General features: G+C 38.9%; 1 protein-coding gene across 2 annotated transcripts in view; it reads right to left on the bottom strand.

The window, feature by feature from the left end:
* CCDC93 (coiled-coil domain containing 93) overlaps positions 1–21,424 on the bottom strand; it is a 371,692-nt gene that overhangs the window by 264,066 nt on the left and 86,202 nt on the right. The window contains exons 7-8 of one of the 2 annotated variants that reach the window (XM_029605342.1): positions 9,070–9,170; positions 6,830–6,847 (exon numbers count right to left, since the gene is read on the bottom strand). In XM_029605342.1, coding sequence (XP_029461202.1) covers positions 6,830–6,847; positions 9,070–9,170 — 119 coding nt within the window. The remainder of the gene's footprint in view (positions 1–6,829; positions 6,848–9,069; positions 9,171–21,424) is intronic. The other variant, XM_029605343.1, reaches the window with a different exon arrangement.

Raw genomic sequence — 21,424 nt, 5'->3', positions numbered from 1 at the left:
CATGGGTAACCAGAGTGGAAATTTTGCAGGAAGGTGCAATGCCTGGGAGTCTAAAGAAGATCCAACAAGCAGAGGAAGACCTTTTGAAATCTGTGGGTCCTGTATTGGTAAGGTCGAAGACTATTAGTTTGGAGGAGATTTGAGAAGCTATCAAGACTATGGAGAAATCTATGACAGTTCAGATTCAAGAATTTCCGGTTAAAGTAAAAAAGATAGAACTGGCCTTAATGGATCAAAAGAAGTTTGTGACAAAATTTGGAATCTGATTTGGATAAAGTTCAGAACAATATTCATGTGTTGATTAAAGATAATCTTCCAATACATAATAGACTGGAAAAATGGAAAACTCAAATCGGAGCTGAACACTGAGATTCATAAATTTTCCTAATTTACTTACTGTTATTTATAGACTAGAATCTCCTGCTGAGTAAGGTACAATATAACATAAAACATAAAATTAGAGACATCTCTGCTGTTGTCACTACTTAAGCTTTACTTTATAGAAATATTAAATATTCCTGTTATCTGCCCACCTATTTCCAAGGCCAGGGCTGGAATTTGGGGTGGGCAAGCTGGGTGGCATGAACTAGGGGGTGCCCTGGGTACTGCCAGCACCACCCAAACCACAATGCATGGCCACGGCAGATCCCATCCCATTGTGGCCAAAGGAAACATCAGTGGCCTCAGTGGATCCCATCCTGCCATGGCTGAAGAGAGGTTCAGTGGCCACGGTGGATGGCATCCCATTGCAGCCGAAGAGAGTCCCCGGGGGGTGGGGGGGCACTTTGCACCCAGAGGGCCATTTGTCCAAAATCCAGCAATGTCCAAGGCATACTATATTCATCCTCTCTCAAAAAAGAAAGGTCAAGCCATGTTCCTCATGTATTGTTTGATTTCCAAGATATAATTGGTGTACTGGTAAAGTTCTTTTTAACACACAATTAATCTCTGGAATTTGTTGCCAGGGGATGTGGTTAGTGCAGTTAGTATAGCTGGGTTTAAAAAGGGTTTGGATAAGTTCTTGGAGGAGAAGTCCATTACCTGCTATTGATCAAGTTCACTTAGAAAATAGCCACTGCTATTACTAGCGTCAGTAACATGGGATAGACTTAGTTTTTGGGTACTTGCCAGGTACTTACAGCCTGGATTGACCACTGTTCCTGGGCTTGATGGACCCTTGGTCTAACTCAGTATGGCATGTTCTTATGTTCTTAATGGAGTTGCTCAGCAAGAAGAAAGTGGATGTCCATGAGAGGCCTAGTCAAAGCCCAAACCCGAATCCAATAGAAAATCTATGGCAAGGCTTGAAGACTGTAGTCCACAGACTATCCACAGCCAAACAGAAAGCGATTGAGCTCTTCTGTTAAGAAGAATGGGTAAAAACTGCGCCATCCCACTGTTGGTAGATATTTATTCTAAATAACTCATGGTTGCTACAGCTGCAGAAGGGCTTCCACCTAATAGGGTGTGAAGACTTATACAATGAAGAGTTCTTGATGATTTTATTCTTACTTTGGAAAATTTCTATATTTGTTCTTTCATGATGAAAGTGTAGAGTATGTTCTGTAGATCAGTGAAACAAACTCCTATTTTTAACGCATTCTGATTTATATTTTTTGAAAGCAGAATGTGAAAAAATGTACAAGGGTATGAAGACTTTGCAAGGTATAACATATATGAAGATGTGGAATCATTTGCTGAACTCCAAACCCTAGGAGATCCAATTGAAGAGGCAGAAGTTGCATCACTAGCAATTCAAGTATTCCCACAAGCATATTTTCGAGTGGCCAGAAGTTTTGATGTGTGCAATGTCTGAAATGACTTCAGGAAAGGTCTGTCATGCATTTCTACAAGTATACAGCGATAAAAGGATTCTCTAGGCACTGAATCAGTATATAATACACAGAGTTTGGAGAAATTTCAAAGAAAATGACAGACAAAAAATAAAATGCTATCACTGCAAGAAATATGGACATTTTGCAATGGACTGCTGTTTTTCATTCAAGGGAAATAAAAATCCTCAAAATGGAACTAAATATTTTTCAAGCAATGAAAGGGATCAAGGAAAAAATAATAAGAGTGCAAAAACAGCCAAAGAGCTATCAAATGATAATAAAACTGGATCCACCAAAAAGCAATATGCATTTCATGTAAAAACTAAACACAGATCAAGAGAAAATTGACAAACAGCTATTTTTAATAGATTCTTGTGCCTCAAGTCATTTAACTGGATAGTGTTAATGACTCGATAACTACACTGCAATACAGATCTATAAGAATGGCAGATGGCATGTCCAAGGAACCAGCTAGACTAGGATGTATTCAATTCAAGCCATATGCAGACAGCAACTATGAAAGTCTGATAGCTGAAGATGTATTATATATACCTGAATTAACTGACAATCTCATATCAGTTTCCAAATTAACAGATGATGGACTGAAAGTGGTTGTTGACAAACAGTTGCAAAGTAAAAAATGGCAAAGAACCTTTGCTCACTGCTTTAAAACATTATGGCATTTACCAGATAAATGCTCAGACTATACCAATGAGTGATCATACAAATATTGCATATTCAAGCAGTAGAAAAAAAGGCTTTTCCCTGGCTGAGTGTAGTAAAGCAACTTAAGAATGTAAGCCAATTTTAGCAGGGATGGACCCAAAAAACAAAGGGGAAGCCGATCCAAAATGCTGGTAAGCGAAAAGACAAAGGAGATCAGTGTAAAAAGGTGCCTTTATTGAAGCTTGCCAGACTCTGGCCGAGTTTCGCTCTCTTAAGAGCTGCCTCAGGGACTACTTTTTTAATATGTATCGATTTCTTTTGATTTTGAGAGGTTCAGTTGAAGGTCATCACAGATTGTAAGTGGCCACTCTCAGTGCTGCTGATACAGTGGATCCTGCATATAATAATATATCTATATGACATCACATGCTGGTACATGTTACAGTCTCCTGCCGATGTTCACAATGACGGTCTGAACACAGAAAGTTGTTATACTAGATGCAATTCGGCACTAAAACAGCTTGAACTTATTAACAATTGCACCTGTGTGCCAGCATGTGATGTCATATAGATATATTATTATATGCAGGATCCACTGTATCAACAGCACTGAGAGTGGCCACTTACAATCTGTGATGACCTTCAACTGAACCTCTCAAAATCAAAAGAAATCGATACATATTAAAAAAGTAGTCCCTGAGGCAGCTCTTAAGAGCAAAACTCGGCCAGAGTCGGGCAAGCCAATTTTAGCAGCACAGAATTTGTGTATGATGATTCAGATTTTGATGTTGACATACTTAGATGCTTGCAATACGATCTATAATGGACTCCCAAAAAGGATGAAAGATTGGTTACAAATTGTTCAAAACATCATCACAAGGGAATGAGCCTCACCACTGTTGATGGCTCTACACTGACTATAAACTCAAGATTGCTACATTAGTTTTTCAATAGGGGTGGACCCCGATTATTTAATGGTTAAAATCTCCTGCCATGTACCCAAGTAGAGGGTTGGCCCTAGGAAACAAGACTGAAGCTGATCCAATGTAGCAGAGTGGCAAACAAGAAGAATAGATCTGTAAAAAAAAAAAAAAAAAAAAAAAAAAAAAAGGATCGATCCGCCACATGCAGGGAGGGCCCACCCCCCCAACCTGGCACTTGCCCGAGGGGCAGGTCCCCCCCTCGCCTTACCTCAGCACCGTGAGGCGAATTAGGAGTCCCCCTGCTACGGGGGAGGTGAAGGGATGATGCGCGAGGTGTAGCAAAGCCGGCGCGTCATCACGTGGTGACATCAGCCTCGCAGGTATCGCGAGGCTGAGGTCACCAAAACTCCGGCAAGCGCTGGGAGAGGCCTCTTTTCACAGCCAGCGCTTGCGTTGGGCAGGGGGATCGCTGTGGAGGCCAGAAGACGACATCGGAGGCTGGAAGTTGGCGAACCCGGGCTGCACGAGGGCTCAACGGAGTCAAAAAATACAAAGAAAAATCAGGTGGGCAGTCTTCAGGATGAAAAAGAGGACCCCAGGACCCGAACGAGGAATTTAAAGGGACAGGCAGCAGCTGCTTCGCTGGGAGGGGCGGCAGGGCAGCAGATACGAGTCTTAGCCCACATGGTCACATCGGAAAGGAGAAAGCAGAGACTGGATTGAAGGAACCGAAGAGGATGGAGAGCGAACCAAGGAACCTTGGCAGCACTCCCTCCCAACAACAGCGAACTGAGTTAAAAAAAAATAAATAAAAATCCCCGTTTGCGTCGTCAAAACAAGCATGGCCGGGGGAAGAGCAGGAGGAGCACGGGGGAGAGCAAGGTAGAAAAGGACAGAGGCGGAACCCTGAGAGGCACAGGGGAGGGAGGAGGAAGAGCCAGAAGGAGACAGAGACCAGAGAACAGGAGCCAGAAGGGTGGAGGATCGGCTGTAAAGGGACAGAAGGTGCAAAAGGGAAGCAGCAGAAGCAGGCAGAAACAGATGGCTTGCAAAGAAAGTGCAACGGAGCAAGGCAGTGACCGGGGGACAGCAGGAACGCAGTCGGATGCGGGACGGTTCCGCCCACCGCAGTGGGGTTGGCCAATGATGGGACCAGGTGCCATGCCCGGAACGGAAGCACCCGGTGATGCTCGAGCGAGAAGCAGGGAGTACGAAAGCTCTGGCAGCACAGCCTACTTGAGCCGAGTTATGGGAGAGCGTCCTTAGGGCATTGCGAAGTAAAATAAAGAGGAGAGAGTATATCGATATATTCTCAATATTGGAAGGCAGGAAAGGTTCAGCAGAGAAAAAAAAGGGGGGAAAAGGAAGAGCAAAAAGGGGGAGAAATGAAGGTGCTAAAAAATATAATTAACTGGACCTATTTAAGACTGATTAGTGTTATAGGGAGGGAGGACCCATCCCAGTACACTCCCATGCTTAGCTACGCAGACACGATACTTGAGGCATACAAAAAATATCAAGGCTGGTGCTGGCTAAATTATGATGAAAAGTTTAGAGACAAGATGGAGGATAACAGAAACATGACATGGGGGACACAGGATGTGGGTGTTGCGTCCGGTCTCAGACGGCTTCGACCTCTGTGCCTCACCTTTCTTCCTTCTCTCTCCACAAGCCTTGGGAAGATGGCTGCTGCCGCGTCTTCATGCCACTCTCTCCAGCATCCCCGGAACGGCTACGGCGACGGTGTTCGCCATGTTTCTCCTGAGGGCCTCCTAGGGTGCGCACGCACACGCCACCCACGTCTTTATCCACGTCATGGCAGGAACCTCAGGGGCGGCCCCTCCGAGTGACATCATGCCATCCGGGTATTTAGCCTGCCCTTCGTTTGCTAACAAACTGAGTTAGCAAGGATTGCATTTGCCTCCGGTCTAAGCTACTCTGCAGCTTCCTTGCTACTGCTGGAAGTTCTCTCTGCCCTCTGGGGCCATTCACCTCTAACCTGGGTACCCGTTCCTCGGGGGCCCTATGCTTTCTTTCAGTTGCCTATCTGGGATGCCGGGTACTCGCTCCTCGAGGGCCTGCTCTCCCTGCCTTGGTGCCTGCAAACCAACTACTTCTGCCTGCCAGGATCTTCAACAAATACAGCTATCTATTCAGTGAGTAAACTAACCTTGTCAGCTTGTCTCACCTCCAGCTTCAGCACTGCAAGTCTACATCCGGGACTCTCTCTTCTACCCAGCGCAGCCTACCATCATTGTAGTGTGGGACGGGTCTCCTCTGCCAAGGACCCCTGGACTACTCTACTGGGTTACCTCACTGCTGCCACTCCCTGAGCAGTACCATCAAGCGGTATAATAAACACGGATTCTCTGTGTCTGCGTGTATAGAGTCTAACCTAGTACTGTGGTTCCTCATGGGGCTCCTCCCCGTGGGAGTGGCCATCTCCGCAGTATCCAAGAATCCACTCAAACACCTCGAAACCACAATACATGCACGCGATAAGCACCATAACACCTGGTGCAATGCAAATTTTTTTAAAGGGGAGGGATTGGGAAGAGTCGGGATTTGCGAAAAAGTGGGCTGGCTACACAAAGTGTGAAGCCTTAACACAGGATATCGCACAGTTTTAACGCCGAAAATAACTACACCTTTTTCAATTGCGTTAAACTGTGTGATATCGTGAGTTATGCCCATGATGCAATTTGCGATTTTTTCGCAAATTCAGTTTTGAACATTTTTAGGCTGGGGAAGGGCCTGAGATGAGGAGAGGAGAGAGAGCCTCTCTCTCTCACACACCCCCAGTAGTGAAATGAGCACTTTGCAGGTAGGAATATTACCGAAAAGTGTGAAAAGTTAACGCACTTTGCGGTAATACCTATGCGAAGCGCTAACATACCGTACATTGTGATAATTAGGAAACTACCATAAAACATGCCCCTTTTTCTACCGCATGTGATATTTACAGCAATTTGATAAATCTAGGCCATAATGTGGAAATAAGGGGAAAATCTAAAGTCCTGTTCTGCTTACAAGAGAATATACAGAATGCAAAGGTGCTATGACAACTGTGAGGAACTTTTATACATATCCGAAATGTATTACATTAGTGCAATAAAAACTTGCTTCCTTGCTTGTTCTTTATTTCTACATGTACATATCCACAGAGCACTTTGGATCTTGAAAGAGCCATCTTTGTAATTTTATGTTAGAAAAACCAAGCAGATTTTCTCTCTCCTGTACTGTTGTCAGGTTGACAGACATTAATTACACCAAGCTGAATGCTAACGAAACAGCTCAAGTGAGAGATTAAGCACTACTTAGCAACCAGACTTTTTTTTTAATTTTGCTGTCATAAGATATAAAAACAAGCCAAAAATGACAAGCTAAACACCAGAAAATACTCACATTAAAGAGTCAGAAAACCTAAGAGGACACACAAGTAAGGATAAAATAGGAAAGACAATATCACACTTGATAATGAACAATGAAATGCTTTGACAAAAGTACAGTAGATCATGTTGGGAAAACTAATAAAGAGGGAAAGTGAAAAGCTGAAAGTGGGGCATGTATACCAAAATAATACTAGAAACCTAAGTGGGAAAGTGATGCAGAACTACAGATCATCTCAAACCAGATTTCTCTTTCTTTTACTGTGTTATAATGGGGAAATCACTTTATATGTACGTATGTTTTGAGCAGTTCTTTCATCATACTAAAAATGCCTACCCCACTTCAGTTACGTTTAATATTGGTCCAGTACTGTCAATTCTGCAGACTGCATTATTTATTTGCATTAATATTGGTCACAAAGTCAAAACCTGGAAGACATATCACAGCACAACCTCACAGGCTGGGAGTCAAAGTAGCTCTCCCAAATCCTGAATCACCTCAAGCCCATTAGTCTACTCTGTGGTGTTTTGTGAAGGTAAGAATGGAATTACATGTTATTCCTTTAGAATAGAAGAACAGAAGATATGCCATACTGGGTCAGATCGAAGGTCCATCAAGCCCAGTATCTTGTTTCCAACAGTGGCCAATCCAGGTCACAAGTACCTGGCAGGATCCTAAAAGATTGATAAACTTCCATGGAGGCATAATCCTCCTCTATATACCAAGAATGGTCCAGATGACTGTGCTCACACGAAAGTCAGAAACATTCTAGGACTTTCTTATATTACTCCGTGATACAAGATCTAATACTTCAAGAAAAAATAAAGTCTTAAAAGCTGATAAAGGCTTTTGCATCCTTGCAATGAGAGATGAATAACTGTTCAGACTTCCTGAAAATCTTTGAGAATTATTAGAAAGGGAATGGTGAATAAAATGGAAAATGTCATAATGCCTCTGTATCACTCCATGGTGAGACCGCACCTTGAATACTGTGTACAATTCTGGTCGCCGCATCTCAAAAAAGATATAATTGCGATGGAGAAGGTACAGAGAAAGGCAACCAAAATGATAAGGGGAATGGCACAGCTCCCCTATGAGGAAAGACTAAAGAGGTTAGGGCTGTTCAGCTTGGAGAAGAGATGGCCAAGGGGGGATATGATAGAGGTCTTTAAGATCATGAGAGGTCTTGAACAAGTAGATGTGAATCGGTTATTTACTCTTTCGGATAATAGAAAGACTAGGGGGCACTCCATGAAGTTAGCATGGGGCACATTTAAAACTAATCGGAGAAAGTTCTTTTTCACTCAACGCACAATTAAACTCTGGAATTTGTTGCCAGAGGATGTGGTTAGTGCAGTTAGTATAGCTGTGTTTAAAAAAAGGATTGGATAAGTTCTTGGAGGAGAAGTCCATTACCTGCTATTAGGTTCACTTAGAGAATAGCCACTGCCATTAGGAATGGTAACATGGAATAGACTTAGTTTTTGGGTACTTGCCAGGTTCTTATGGCCTGGATTGGCCACTGTTGGAAACAGGATGCTGGGCTTGATGGACCCTTGGTCTGACCCAGTATGGCATTTTCTTATGTTCTGTTCATTTCTTTATGACCTTTCAAGATCCAGAAATTGAACTTCTACCTCTTTAGAAATCTAAGGCTTTGGACAAAGTAGGCAAAATCATTTTTGAGACCAGCAAAATACTGTGCAGGAAAGTCTGCTGTGGACAGTGGAGAAAGCAAGCCAGAAGCACTATGAAGCAAATTCTAGTTTGAAGCCGTTATCTAAATACACATCCTGAGCTGTAATTCCAACAGGAAGTGTAACAGATAGTAATTTTGCTCTGCCTTGTGGTTTTCATTCCAACTTACAGTGGAATCTCTGGAGGGCAAACAAGTAATATGAAATCAGTATTCAGTGAATCCAAATTAAAGTACAGCAAAATTGAATCTAGAAACCCTAGAAATACTCCAGTACCTTCTAGCCACGTAGATAGAGATTGAATATGCGGAGGTGGCCAACAGCCCGGTGATGGACTGACTCTAGGACTCTTGTTCTTGAAACATGCATGCAACACGATTGCTGTATTATTACTAAATAAACATGTTTTTATTTCAAGAGAGGACAATGGAATAGGCATTTCAGATTCTATTTAAATATGATCTCCTCTGTTATGTGTGTAGACAACTGGTAGGCTGCAAACAAGATATGAGTGTCATTACAAAAAAGACAAATTAACACTGAAAGCAACCATTTTACCTGCCATACTCCAGAAGTGTAGAATGAACCCTAGACTCCTCATCTGTCAGCTCTTCAGCACCATCTTGCCGCTTGTATTTTCTCCGAGGTATATAAACTTCCTGCAGAATGAAGGAAAGTAAAAGTGAAACAATTGCTTATCCTTGCAGGTTTCCATTATATTTTATTTATTTATTTGTTGATTTTTATATACCAACATTCGTCGGAACATCATGCCGGTTTACATTATAACAAGTTAACAATAGAGTGAAATACAATAAACAGGGAAGGGGGAGCAGCAATGAAGGAGGAGAGAGGACAGCAGTAGGTAGGAAGGATTATTTTCTTTAAAGATAAACTGCTTTTTCCTTAGATGACAATCTTGTTTTCAATTGAAGATCATGGCAAAATAATAATGCAAATAGAAAGAGCAAAACAAAAAATGAAAAATAAAAGTCAGATAGTAAAGTCTAAATAAAATGAGTTATCACAAGGAGACTCATGCAGCTAACAAGTAAAGAAAAAAAGAAAACATGGTATGTTCATAGATACTCCAAATTACTAGATAATAACAGGTTTGGAGAAAGTTGTCTAATCATGACCTATCAAAAAACACTTGATAAAAGCTCTTAACAAAATTCACAAAATCTAAAATAAGAAAAATATGCAAAAATACTTTCCTATGGTGTATATGAAGCAAAGAATGATGTAAAAATTTGACATGGTGGACATTTGATAAAAACAAAACAGTTCATAAAATGTCTGCTGTCCGAGCCGGCCTTCATTGCCACTATCTGAGGCAGGAGAGCACTGGCCTGAAGCTGGTTTGGATCTCTCTCTCTCAGTCCCGATGATAGGACCCCCCATTCCCTGATGCTGGCTGCTGGTGACGCTGCTGTCCGGCGCCATGACTCCGGGTCAGGAATGCCCAGATGTAGACCACTGCTTGTGGAGCGATTGATCAGGGAGGTGGTATCAGACTTTTGCAGGCCCAAGATGGCATTGGAAAGGCTTGGTTTCCAGTCAGAACCCCAGTTACAGTTGAGGGGTTAATTACAGCTTTGGGAGAAGCGCAGACTGGATTTCATCAAGGAGAGCCAGTTTCAATCTCCTTCCTACCTAAATCCTCTACTAAAACCTTGGAGAATATCTGGTAGGTACTTTCCTCTGTGCAGCAGTCCCTAACCTCTCTTACTGTCAAAGTGAATAATTTTTTGCCTAGAATACAATTCCAGGAGACTCTTGCCTTGGCTGAGGCTGAAGAAATAACAGTATTGGAAACTGAATTGGGGAAAACTTTGTTGGTTCAGAATACTTTGATATAAATCAACACTTTGATACATGATAGGCTGGAGTCTCTAGAGAATTTTGCAAGATCATTTAATATTAGGATTCTTAATTTTCCAATTGTCTCAATGATTTCTCCTTCAAAACCTTTTAAGACCTACATGTGGGAAGTTCTTGAACTCTCAATCTGCCCTTCCGTTGATTCGCAAGGCCTATTATCTTTTTTTCGGCTAAAGGACCTGAAGAAGTAGGTGCTGCTAAAGCTGTACTGAGTTCTGGAGGAGAACATTTGAATATTTCTGCTATCTGGGAGACTGTGAATGTGTCACACAAATCTACCTTAATCATGATTTTTTCTTCAAAGTTTGATTGTGATTTGATTCTTCAATTATATTTTCAAGCAGTGAATATTTCCTTCATGGGAGGCAAACTTCAAAATTTTCCTGATTTCTCTAGGATTAACAGGCAAGAAGAAAGGCATTCTTAGATATGCGACAAGAGGCTGTTGATTTGGGGGCTTGTTCTTCCTTGTGGTTTCCTTGCAAATGTATTGTTTTTTCCTCTGAAAAATTTGTTTTCTTGGAACCTAGTCAGTTTAGATCATTCATTAAAGCCTGGGTTCCTGAAAATGGTTAATATGGTTTCCTAAATTTCTTTGAAAACTATTTAGCTTAGGTTAGGCTCTCTCCTGTCATGATTCATGTACAAAGTGTACAATGTTCTCACTGGAAGATCTTTTTCTATTTCCTCTTTCTGAAAGTTTTTCCTCCTTTCTCCCTTTCTGAGCTCCCCTGAACTTGTCGTGATCTGTTAGTGATTGACTATTGTATGATTTGTTACATTTTTCCCTGTGAATATTATAACATTTAAATCCTATTTCTGTTGCAGGTAATGCTTGTGTATAAAATAAATAAAAAGTTAAAAAAATATCTGCTGCAGCAAAAATGTCCATGAAGATGGTGTCAGCTATAGGAACTCAAAATGGAATCCACACACAGGTTACATCCCTCTTATATGGATCATGCTTCATCAATAAGGCTTTGTCAAGGAGGCTCAAAAATGAGAAGACATCACCATTAAGCAAGCTGAATCAAAAGCATTCTTACAATGTTATACATTCAAGACTTCTGCTCATGATATGATTACCCACTTACTAGGGAGATGTCATCCGTTGGATATAAACTAAGATGACATATAAGCAAGCTTTCTATGCTCTGAATACCTCAAGATCAGGACTCAAAATTCTGTGGTGTATGTTCTACCATTTTCTATAAAGTCTCATTTGGTCTGAAGGAGCATTCTTAAATTATTGGCATCTTTTTCCCAAATTTCCATCTCTTCAAGCTCCATCCCATTTTGCAGGATGGTTTAAGTGTCCTCTGTTTAGTGTCTTCATTCTCTTCTGCAAATGATCTGACTTATCAAAGGTGTGGATGTTGTAAAATATATGCCTATACACTGGAGCTTCGATGCTTTAAACATTTACATTTAAACATATTTTAAAATCTTCTACAGACTGCAACAGTTTGCAGGTAATTTGTATGGTGCAATGCCCCTTCGATCTGTCATATTTTGGACACATGAAACGTAAGATCAAAGTATGGCATGGTGAACATCTGAGCTGTATTTGTAATTCTTGCTCTGAAGCTCCTTTGATTGCCCATTGGATACAGACAGGTCCATCTGTTGGAAAAACACCATTTTTACAGTTTTGGCAGCAGTCCCATTTTCTTGAGAGATGGTGATATTTCTCGAATTTTAACTTGCCATGAACAGTGCTGGATTTATAATTGAGACCATTGGTGAAACTGTGTGCCATTCGAGAAGTCTAGTGTCAGGCTTTTCTTTGAAATATTGTCAGACTGATGGATGATGTTGCTCTGAATATTATTCTTATTGATCCCTAAGCCTATTTATTGATTGGCTAGTCAACATACATGTGTCCTATGCCCAGTGATTGGATGCAATATAATTCTTGGAAGTTTTATTTTATTTTATTTTTTGTAATAACTTCTTGACTAAATTTGCTACCTTGTGAATATTCCATGTGCTGGCAAGTCCATCCTATCAGTTATAGTCACCTGACAATTAATCTTCATATTATATCTTTCTAGAAATATATTTATAATTTTGTTTTTACTACAAGACTCCTAACTTGTGCATTTCTTCACATTTTTTGTTTTGTTTTATCTTACATATAACTATGAGGATGCTACTGATTCAGCTTATTATATGGCAATGTCTTCTTAGCTTGTTCTTTTGAGCATCCTTCAGAAAGTCTTTTCAGCAAAACATAGTCCATGTAGGAGGGCTATAAGCTGTGTGTGGATTCCATCTTCTCTTGCAGCTGTCATCAACTTCACAGACATTGCTGTTGCAGCAGACACCATTTTATGGACTGTTTTATCTTCATCAAGCATTCACCATTTCACATTTTTTAAACACATTTCTTTGTTTCAAATACATCACAGCTAAGTATTTTTACATGCTTTATAACATCTTAAGACTCTCCTGGATTTTGTGAATTTTGTTAAAAGAGCATTATCAAGTGGTTTGGTTTTATTTATTTTTTTAGTATGCCATGATTAGACAATTTTCTCCAATCCTATTACCTAGAATTTTAAGTATCTATGAACATAACTTTTTCACTTGTCAACTGTATATGCATCTCTCTTAGCTAAATAATATTGTGATATCTAATTCTGATTTAACCATTGGACCTTTTCTTTATTTTTCAAAATAATGCAACCTATTTTCTTTAAACCTTTTTTCTATTTTTCGGTATTTTATGTTGACAAGAAAAAGATTGTTGACTAGTGGTGTCAACAATGACCTTTATTCCAACTGAATAGTGTAAATATAATAAACTAGAGAAACATTTTATTTTGTGCTATGTTTTTACAGCTCAGAGACTATAACATGAACAAACTTTAAACAATGACTGTTTTAGTGGACTTAGTCTTCTGAAAAGGCGGCGTACTATTCTCTATTTTTCTCTACATGGATAGCAAAGATAGGCTTACAAGTGCTGCTGTATAATTTTTTGAATTTCCATTAGATTGCAATTTCATGGAACAGAAGTGAGTTAGTAATGTAAATGAGTTGTTTTGCTCCATGTTGGTTAAGACCCAACATGCAACAGGCCATGTTTTAAAGATCAATTAAGCCAAAGACCATATTTGTGAAATATTACTTTTGCTGACTTTCAGCAGCACTGAAGACATCAGAGACTGATTTTTCAGTTTGTTCTTTCAGTTGCTGGTAGTTCTACAGCAGCAGCACCCTTCGATGACAGTAACACAAGGCCCCTTCCATGTATTAATCAATAGGACAAGAACCACAATTAACAGAACATTTTAATTTATAACACTCCTTTCTACCAAGGTCCCCAAGTTGAAGTACACCAGACTGTAAATCAATAACAAATCAGAAACAACTACTGGTATATAGCAGAAATTAGCACACAGCTTAATTAAAACATAATTCATAAATAAAAACAAATATGTTAAACAATGAATAAAATTAAAATCAGCAGTTTTACAGAAAAACCAAGGTTTTGCCAGGTGTTTTATTTACACTGTAAAACAGAAGCTCTAGCTGTTAAGTTACACCTGAATTAACATTTTGGCGCCTACTATGATGCCAGCATAAGTAAAACACATCTCTCTGTGAAATATATTGTCTACAAAAACTGTGTTACATGAATTGATTTGTCACTGCATACATGTATAACATATATGCAAAACAACCTTATGTCCCTTTCCCTTCAACATACTTCTCTATTATTTAATCAGTGACACCCGATAAGAACATAAGAAGTTGCCATACTGAGATAGACCAAGGGTCCATCAAGCTCAGTATCCTGTTTCCAACAGTGGCCAAGCCAGATCACAAGTACCTGGCAGGATCCCAAGGGGTAGACTGGTTCCAAGCTGCTTATCTCAATATTAAGCAGTGGGTTTCTGCAATCTACCTTAATAACAGTTAATGGATTTTTTCTCCAGAAACTCATCCAAACTTTTTAAAATGCAACTACACTAATAGCTTTCACCACATCCTCTGTCAATGAATTCCAGAGCTTACTTATGTGTTGAGTAAAAAAAAAGATTTTCTCTTATTAATTTTAAATGTATTACACCTAGTAATTTCATTGTGGGTCAACACTGTTCAGGAGTGTTTATATTTTGACCTTTAACAAACAGATGTAATTAATGAACAGCAAAAAGCTGATTTATAGCCAAAACATTGATTTCAAGTTATAATAAGATTATTTTCATCTTATTATTCAAAGTAAACATAACTTTCATTTAAACTTTCATCACTGAAACAGCATTTTTAGACTTTCAGGCAGATTGCTCAAAATAAAACTATATGCTTTTAGATTATAATATTTATTTAGAAACTTTTATATACTGTTATTCTAACATTCAATCATAACAGTTTTCAGAATATACAGTTAAAACATAAAAAACTTAAATCGTTCTAATTCATAAACATAAATAAAACTTTAAAAGTAATTAAACAAATACTTAACTCTAAACTTAAATATGAAGATAAACCATAGAAACAAAACACTAAAGCCATAAAATGGTTAAGAAAATTAACATCAATTGCCTTCAAATTATCCTAACGTAGACATTTCAGCCGATGAAATAAATTTTCAACTTAGAGTAACATTTTTAAATACCTTCTCAAATAGCTATGTTTTTAGTTGTTTTCAAAATACTAGAAAGTCCACTTGCATTCTTAATTCTGTAGGGATAGTGTTCAACAAAATAAGCCTAATTGTACTATGAGTTTTCTATATTGCTTTTTTTGTGTTTTCCTTTAATTGTTTCATTTTATATTAATGCATTAGCCTGTTTTATATTGCATTCTCTTCGTTATGATGGCTAGATTTATTGTTAATTTTATTCCATTTTGGGTTAAGTATATTTGCTGCATTTATTTTGCTTGTTTTCTGTCCAGAGCCAACAATTCAGATTCATTGGGCTATAAATATTAACAAATGTATTCATCTCACTATTCTTGTCCATAAAACTGAAATTTGAGTTTAAAAAGTACCTAAATTAAGATATATCTGTAAAACAAAAACTGTAATCAAATACCTAATTTCAGCAACTGAAAATTAAGACTTAATTGCTAGGGTTTTTTTTAGTTGTCAGATACTAATGCATTCTCAAGAGTAATTGTTATTCAATTAACTACTCTATCCTTTAAGCAATGCACTGAAATTGATTTTACTTTACATTAGACTAACGTTTGATCAATGAAAATCAATAGGAACTATCTTCTCTCTAATTTACAGCAGAAATGTAAATAAATCCATTACCACTGTAAATCTGATCCAATAAAGGAAGACTATCAATCTCTGGATCGTGATAAATGAAGCACATGTAAGATCACCACCTCATCCAGGTCAAGCTGAAGATGCTGATCCTGTTCTGGTTTTGCCTCATTACATGCATGGAATTGTAGCTCTGATTTTCTTAAGTAGGACTACAACACTTCATGGTTGCAATGGGGCAAAACCAGGACAGATCAATCTCTCTGGGTTGACTTGGACAAAGTGGCAACACTAAGTACAAATTACAGCAAGGGCACGTCAATGCTGTTTCTAGAATTGTTTTTTTGGCTTGGCCACTTCCTCCTGCTTCTTTGTGATTCCAATTCAACTGAACTGTTCATTATTGTAGTGGGCCTCAAACTGAGAGATGGTTCCCCTTTCCCCCACAGGTTGAAGAATGAATCATATAGGATGGGGGAATGAAATAGTTAGTTTGTAGTGCAATTTTTAGACAGCTACATTTCATCATTTTGGGGGGCTGGGGCTAAAAGTGTTAAAGAGAAGAATAAATTGAAAATATGCACATTGGAGCATGGTACAAAAGGCATGACCCTACTTTCCTTTCATATTGAAGGTATTCTGTTGATTGATTTGAATGAAATTTAGTAAAAACAGCTGTGCTGTGCCATACAATGCTTTAGCACTACTCCTAACACCCTGTGGACACTCAGAGGATCCTGCCAAGCATTGCCTGCACACATGCCCCTATACTATCTGCCTCCTACCCACCAACTGGCTTCTAGCTTGCCTCTTGGAAAGTACTCTGTCCACAAGCTATCCCCTGGTGATTTCTAGGGTCAATGAGACCCCGAACAACCCAGGGGACATAGTTCATGGAAATGCACCCCAGACCAAATACAGAAAATAGTGGGATCATTTATCAGTCCATGACAGACAGACCCAATAAATTTAAAGAGTTTATTAACGAAAAGCAGGAACAGTACACACAAAAAAAATTACCTTACAAGCAGTAACATTTTTAAAAAAGGATTTATATAGTACATTTTAACTAGATAAATTTCACTGTACTTAGCAAAGCCTGGAGAGGTCAGGAAATGGTTTACATGAGCTTGAACATGGCCTTGACACAGGTGTGATCTCTCTGTACTCCCACTGAAGGCTAGAGAATTCTAGCAATTTTAAGGCTACTTCATCTGTGGGCTGTCTCTGAAGGACCAATCTCACAAAGTAATAGTACAAAGTACTAGGAACAACTTTCTGACAATGGCATTGTGGGATGTTATGGTCTTACAACTACTTCAGGATAATGGGATATATACATGCCGAGTTGAACAAGCATTCCAAGCATTCCAAGCCTCAGGTTTAACTATAGTGTTATAAAGTTCATGCAGGCTAGCTCAAAGGAAATGAATTCTCTCTGGGAAATACCCAAGTTCTAGGGCAAAACAAGAAAGCACAGTGCACATAAAACCCAGTTTCATCACAAGATGGAACATCAGTAAGAGCCTTAGTCCACCAAATACACTCAACTTAATTTGTAAAAGGAACCCCCGATACATAAGTATGAATAGACATAGCAATGACTATAGGCGCTAGGGTTAGCCACGCTCTGAGTTTGCCAGCTTCAGTTCCAAAGTGGTTCCCGTAATCTAGTTCCAGGCTGACTCCAGAGCAGAGAGACCCTCCGCTCGACCTCCTTCCAGTAACTTCTGCTCCATCTTAGTTCCAAATTGCTGCAGCAGCAGCCCTAGCTACCTTTAAGCAGGCTCCAGTCCCAGAGCCACAGAGAAAAATGTAAAAAATGTTTTACTGAATAGAAAATATTCAGTTATTTAAGAATACTTATGAATCGCCCTTTCCAGATTTAAAAAAAAAAAAAAAAAAAAAATCGCTCAGAGCAATGTACAAAACCACATAATACGATAACATATACTGTATTATTCCAAGATAATTATGCCTTTCAGTAAATCAAAAGGACAACAGATGAAATCGGTAAAAATGGACTTTATTGAAACTTGCCCGACTCTGGCCGAGTTTCGCTCTACGAGCTGCCTCAGGGGCTTTTTGAACCACTTGAATTGGCTCTAATCTGTGTGAACATCATTTATATCGTAGATGAAGAGATATGAAACAGCATGCTGAATATCAACTTTTACTAGGAACAATGACATAGCATTTGCTTGAGCGGTGAGTGGTTGCATGCCGTTCGACTTAAGATTTCTTTTGAAAGAATTGCTTGCACAGTGATCTATGGTTGCAAGTATTTGTTCTTAGTAAAAGTTGATATTCAGCATGCTGATTCATATCTCTTCATCTACGATATAAATGATGTTCACACAGATTAGAGCCAATTCAAGTGGTTCAAAAAGCCCCTGAGGCAGCTCGTAGAGCGAAACTCGGCCAGAGTCGGGCAAGTTTCAATAAAGTCCATTTTTACCGATTTCATCTGTTGTCCTTTTGCTGCTAGCCATATTGGATCGGTTACCGGTTTGTTTTCTTGGACCTTTCAGTAAATCAAGAAACTTAAAAGCTGTTTATTAAAAATTAATTATTTTATTTGTATATGTAACAAGTCCACAACTACTGCAAAATGAATAAGATTAAAAGAGAAATATATCATTTTCCCAAACAATTAACTGGCACAGAAACTACATTTGTAAGCCCCACAATAAATTGCTTTTCCCCCCCAATATCCCCTTGTTCATTGCTTACTCAACGATTGGATACGGTTTAGCAAAATGATTTTCTCAACATATGCAGAGCTCAATCTTGTTCTGCATTTTGTTACTTTTGATAAACTTTACCAATATTTTAAGGTAGCAGAGAGTAGAGCAGTTCCAGCATTAGTTCCATCATTCAATATCCTTGAATTGGATAATTATCGACCCATTTCTTCTCTCCCATTCATTTCCAAGATAATAGAGTCCTCCAGTGTTATGTCAGTTATCACAATTTCTGCAAGATCAGCACCAGTTCAGTTTTCAGAAAGCTCACAATTCCGAAACCCTACTCATTTCTTTATTAGATATTTTTCACCTAGGATTCAATTCTGGTACAGAATATATTTTGGTTTTATTAGATATTAGTTCCGCATTAGATATCTAGATCATACAATACTATTATCACAGAGAAATGGCATAGGTGCACAGTATTCAACTTGTTTTTATTCTTATCTTGCCAACCGAACACATCAAATTAGGATTAATTCATTCAACTCGTCCTGGCATTCTATACAATCTGGTAGTTCCTCTTGGTTCTTCTCTGTCCTCTGTACTTTTTAATGATTATCTAACTCCATTATGTTGAGTTTTAGGACAGCTTGGTGTGTCATATCAGCTTTATGCTGACGACATTCAGTTTTCCTTTCCACTGTGATCTACTTGGCATGACACTAATCTATTTTTCTCTCATTGTCTATTCGCTCTTTAGAATTGGCTCTCTCAAAATAAACTCTCTCTCAATGTAAAAAGACTGACATCATTTCTCTTGGACAGCCAGCTTTTTATCCAAATCCACCTGTACTTACACATAATGGGTGTGATATTCACTGTTTGCAGAAAACTCGCAGACTTGGCATTTTTCTTTATCAATGAAATCACATACACAATCAGCAGGCCAATCTTCTTTCTTTAAACTAAAAATGCTTCATCTGAAACCTCTCTTGCAGCCAGTTACTTTTCGTACTGTTTTGCAAGCTCATACTCTCAGGTCTTGATTTTTGTAATTCATTGTATTCAGGTATGCCTCAATCCACAATGTGTCCATTACAAATCATTCAAAATTCTGCTGCCTGTTTGCTTACTGGGTCACACATACGAGACCACATTACTCCAGTTCTTAAGGCTTACATTGGCTTCCAGGTCATCATCAAATACAATACAAAACTGCAGTAATTATCAACAATCTTCTTTACAATATTACTTCATCTTGGATACAGTCCACTTTAAGAATTCACGCTTCTGTATATGCTCTGAATTCCGCAGGACAGGTGTCCATTGGATATTCCTTCACCAAAAATCACACATCTGACTGAGACCAGGTAACGCTCTTTTTCCATCTATGTCCTACATTGTGGAACTCTCTTCTAAGTAAGGATTCAAAGTTGTTTAAGCAATTATTAAAATTATACTTTTTTCTGCTTGCACTCCTCGATAATTGACCTCTTTGAAGACTCATTTGCGCGCACCTCCAGTCTTGTGTTTATTTACATCTGCAAGATCTCCAGTGTAATATTAGAGAGAACATTAGATTGTATATGTTTTTGTCATTTCTGTTTTCATAAATTATGGAGGTTCTATTGTACATCACTCAGAACTCTTTAGAAGGGGCAGGTAATAAATACTTTTAAATAAAATAAATAACTCCAGCTTCGCTCTGTTTCCAGTAATCCTGACTCCAGCTCCAGAGCATAAAAAAAGTGACCAGCTCCAAGCTCCAGCCATTCCCAATAAGTACCTTACATTACCTAGAAAGGGGGGATGTGATTTAAAAGGTTTGAAAAATGACTCTGCTGAACTACAGTACCATGAGCCTTTGCTCACAACTACTTAATTTTATCCCAATTTTATAACTTTCCTGAGTGCAGTCCCGTTCTCACATCATCCGTGTTAGTCGTCATGGGGACAAAGACCACCACTCTTTTTGGAATCCAATACACATGCTCCCCGAGTGTGGTCATGAGCATCACCCAATGCATGATGGCTGGCATTTCCTACTCCCTGGGGTTAATTTAATACTGCCTCCACAGAATGTCCAGTCCCAGCTGGCCTGAGAAACAGAAATTGGGCTTGGGAATCTAACCCAAGCCTCTTGTTAGCACTGCCAATAGCCCCCCCCCCCCCCCCCTCGGTCAGCCCAGCAAATCCAATTCTTGAGAAGTGTCAACACAGGTTTTCATGATACTTACAATGAATATTCATCATTTAGAAGCATTTGGTCTAATTTTCAAATTTTGGTTATCCTGAAAACCAGATCTGTTTATGGATCGTGAGGATCAGAATTGCCTACTCTCAAGCTATAGGATATTCACAGTCTAGCAGAGTAAAAAGCAAAACTGCACCTTTATTGCTGCAAATTCAAATTCATTTTACAGAGACAAGATACAAATTTTAACACACAAAGAAAATCAGTTGAATTAAAATGCTAATGGGTAGTAAAAAAGCATACATCAGAGATGTAATATGAAAGGATGTCTTTAGACCTGAAATGATATATTACTTGGGTCTGTAATAGCTGCAGAATTAATTCAAAATTGAAGAGTTCAGCACAAAAAGTTTGCTTTTATTCATTTATTGGTTTTAAACAGTTCATGTGTGTTTCAGTGAAAAATGTATTTGTTCTGATTGTCTTTAAATAGGTTGACAACTTCCTACTGCCATTTATAATGATACTCCAATCTTAGAAAATATTTGTCTCGACCCAATAAGAGGGACTGAAGGGCCTAAATATGTGAAGGAGAGTAGACAGGGGAGACAGGATACAGACTTTTATATACCTGAAAAGAATTAATGATGTCCAAGAATCAAACTTTTTCCAATGGAAAGAAAGCTGTAGAACTAAAGGTCAAAATATGAAACTCCAAGGGAGCAGACTCGAGAACAACATCAGGAAATATTTCTTCACAGAAAGGGTGCTGGATGCATGGACGCCGTCCCAGAAGAGGTAGTGAAGACAAGAAGGAAATGGATTTCAAAAGGGCATGGAATAAACACAGAGGATGCCTCATGACTAAACAATAGACATGGAGAAAACTGGTAACTTTGGTTAACTAGGATAATCTGC

The sequence above is a fragment of the Rhinatrema bivittatum genome, chromosome 6 (assembly GCF_901001135.1).
Source record: "Rhinatrema bivittatum chromosome 6, aRhiBiv1.1, whole genome shotgun sequence".
Classification (NCBI taxonomy): Eukaryota; Metazoa; Chordata; class Amphibia; order Gymnophiona; family Rhinatrematidae; genus Rhinatrema; species Rhinatrema bivittatum.
The sequence above is the reverse complement of the archived record's forward strand: the minus strand, read 5'-3'. Positions and strand labels throughout refer to the sequence as shown.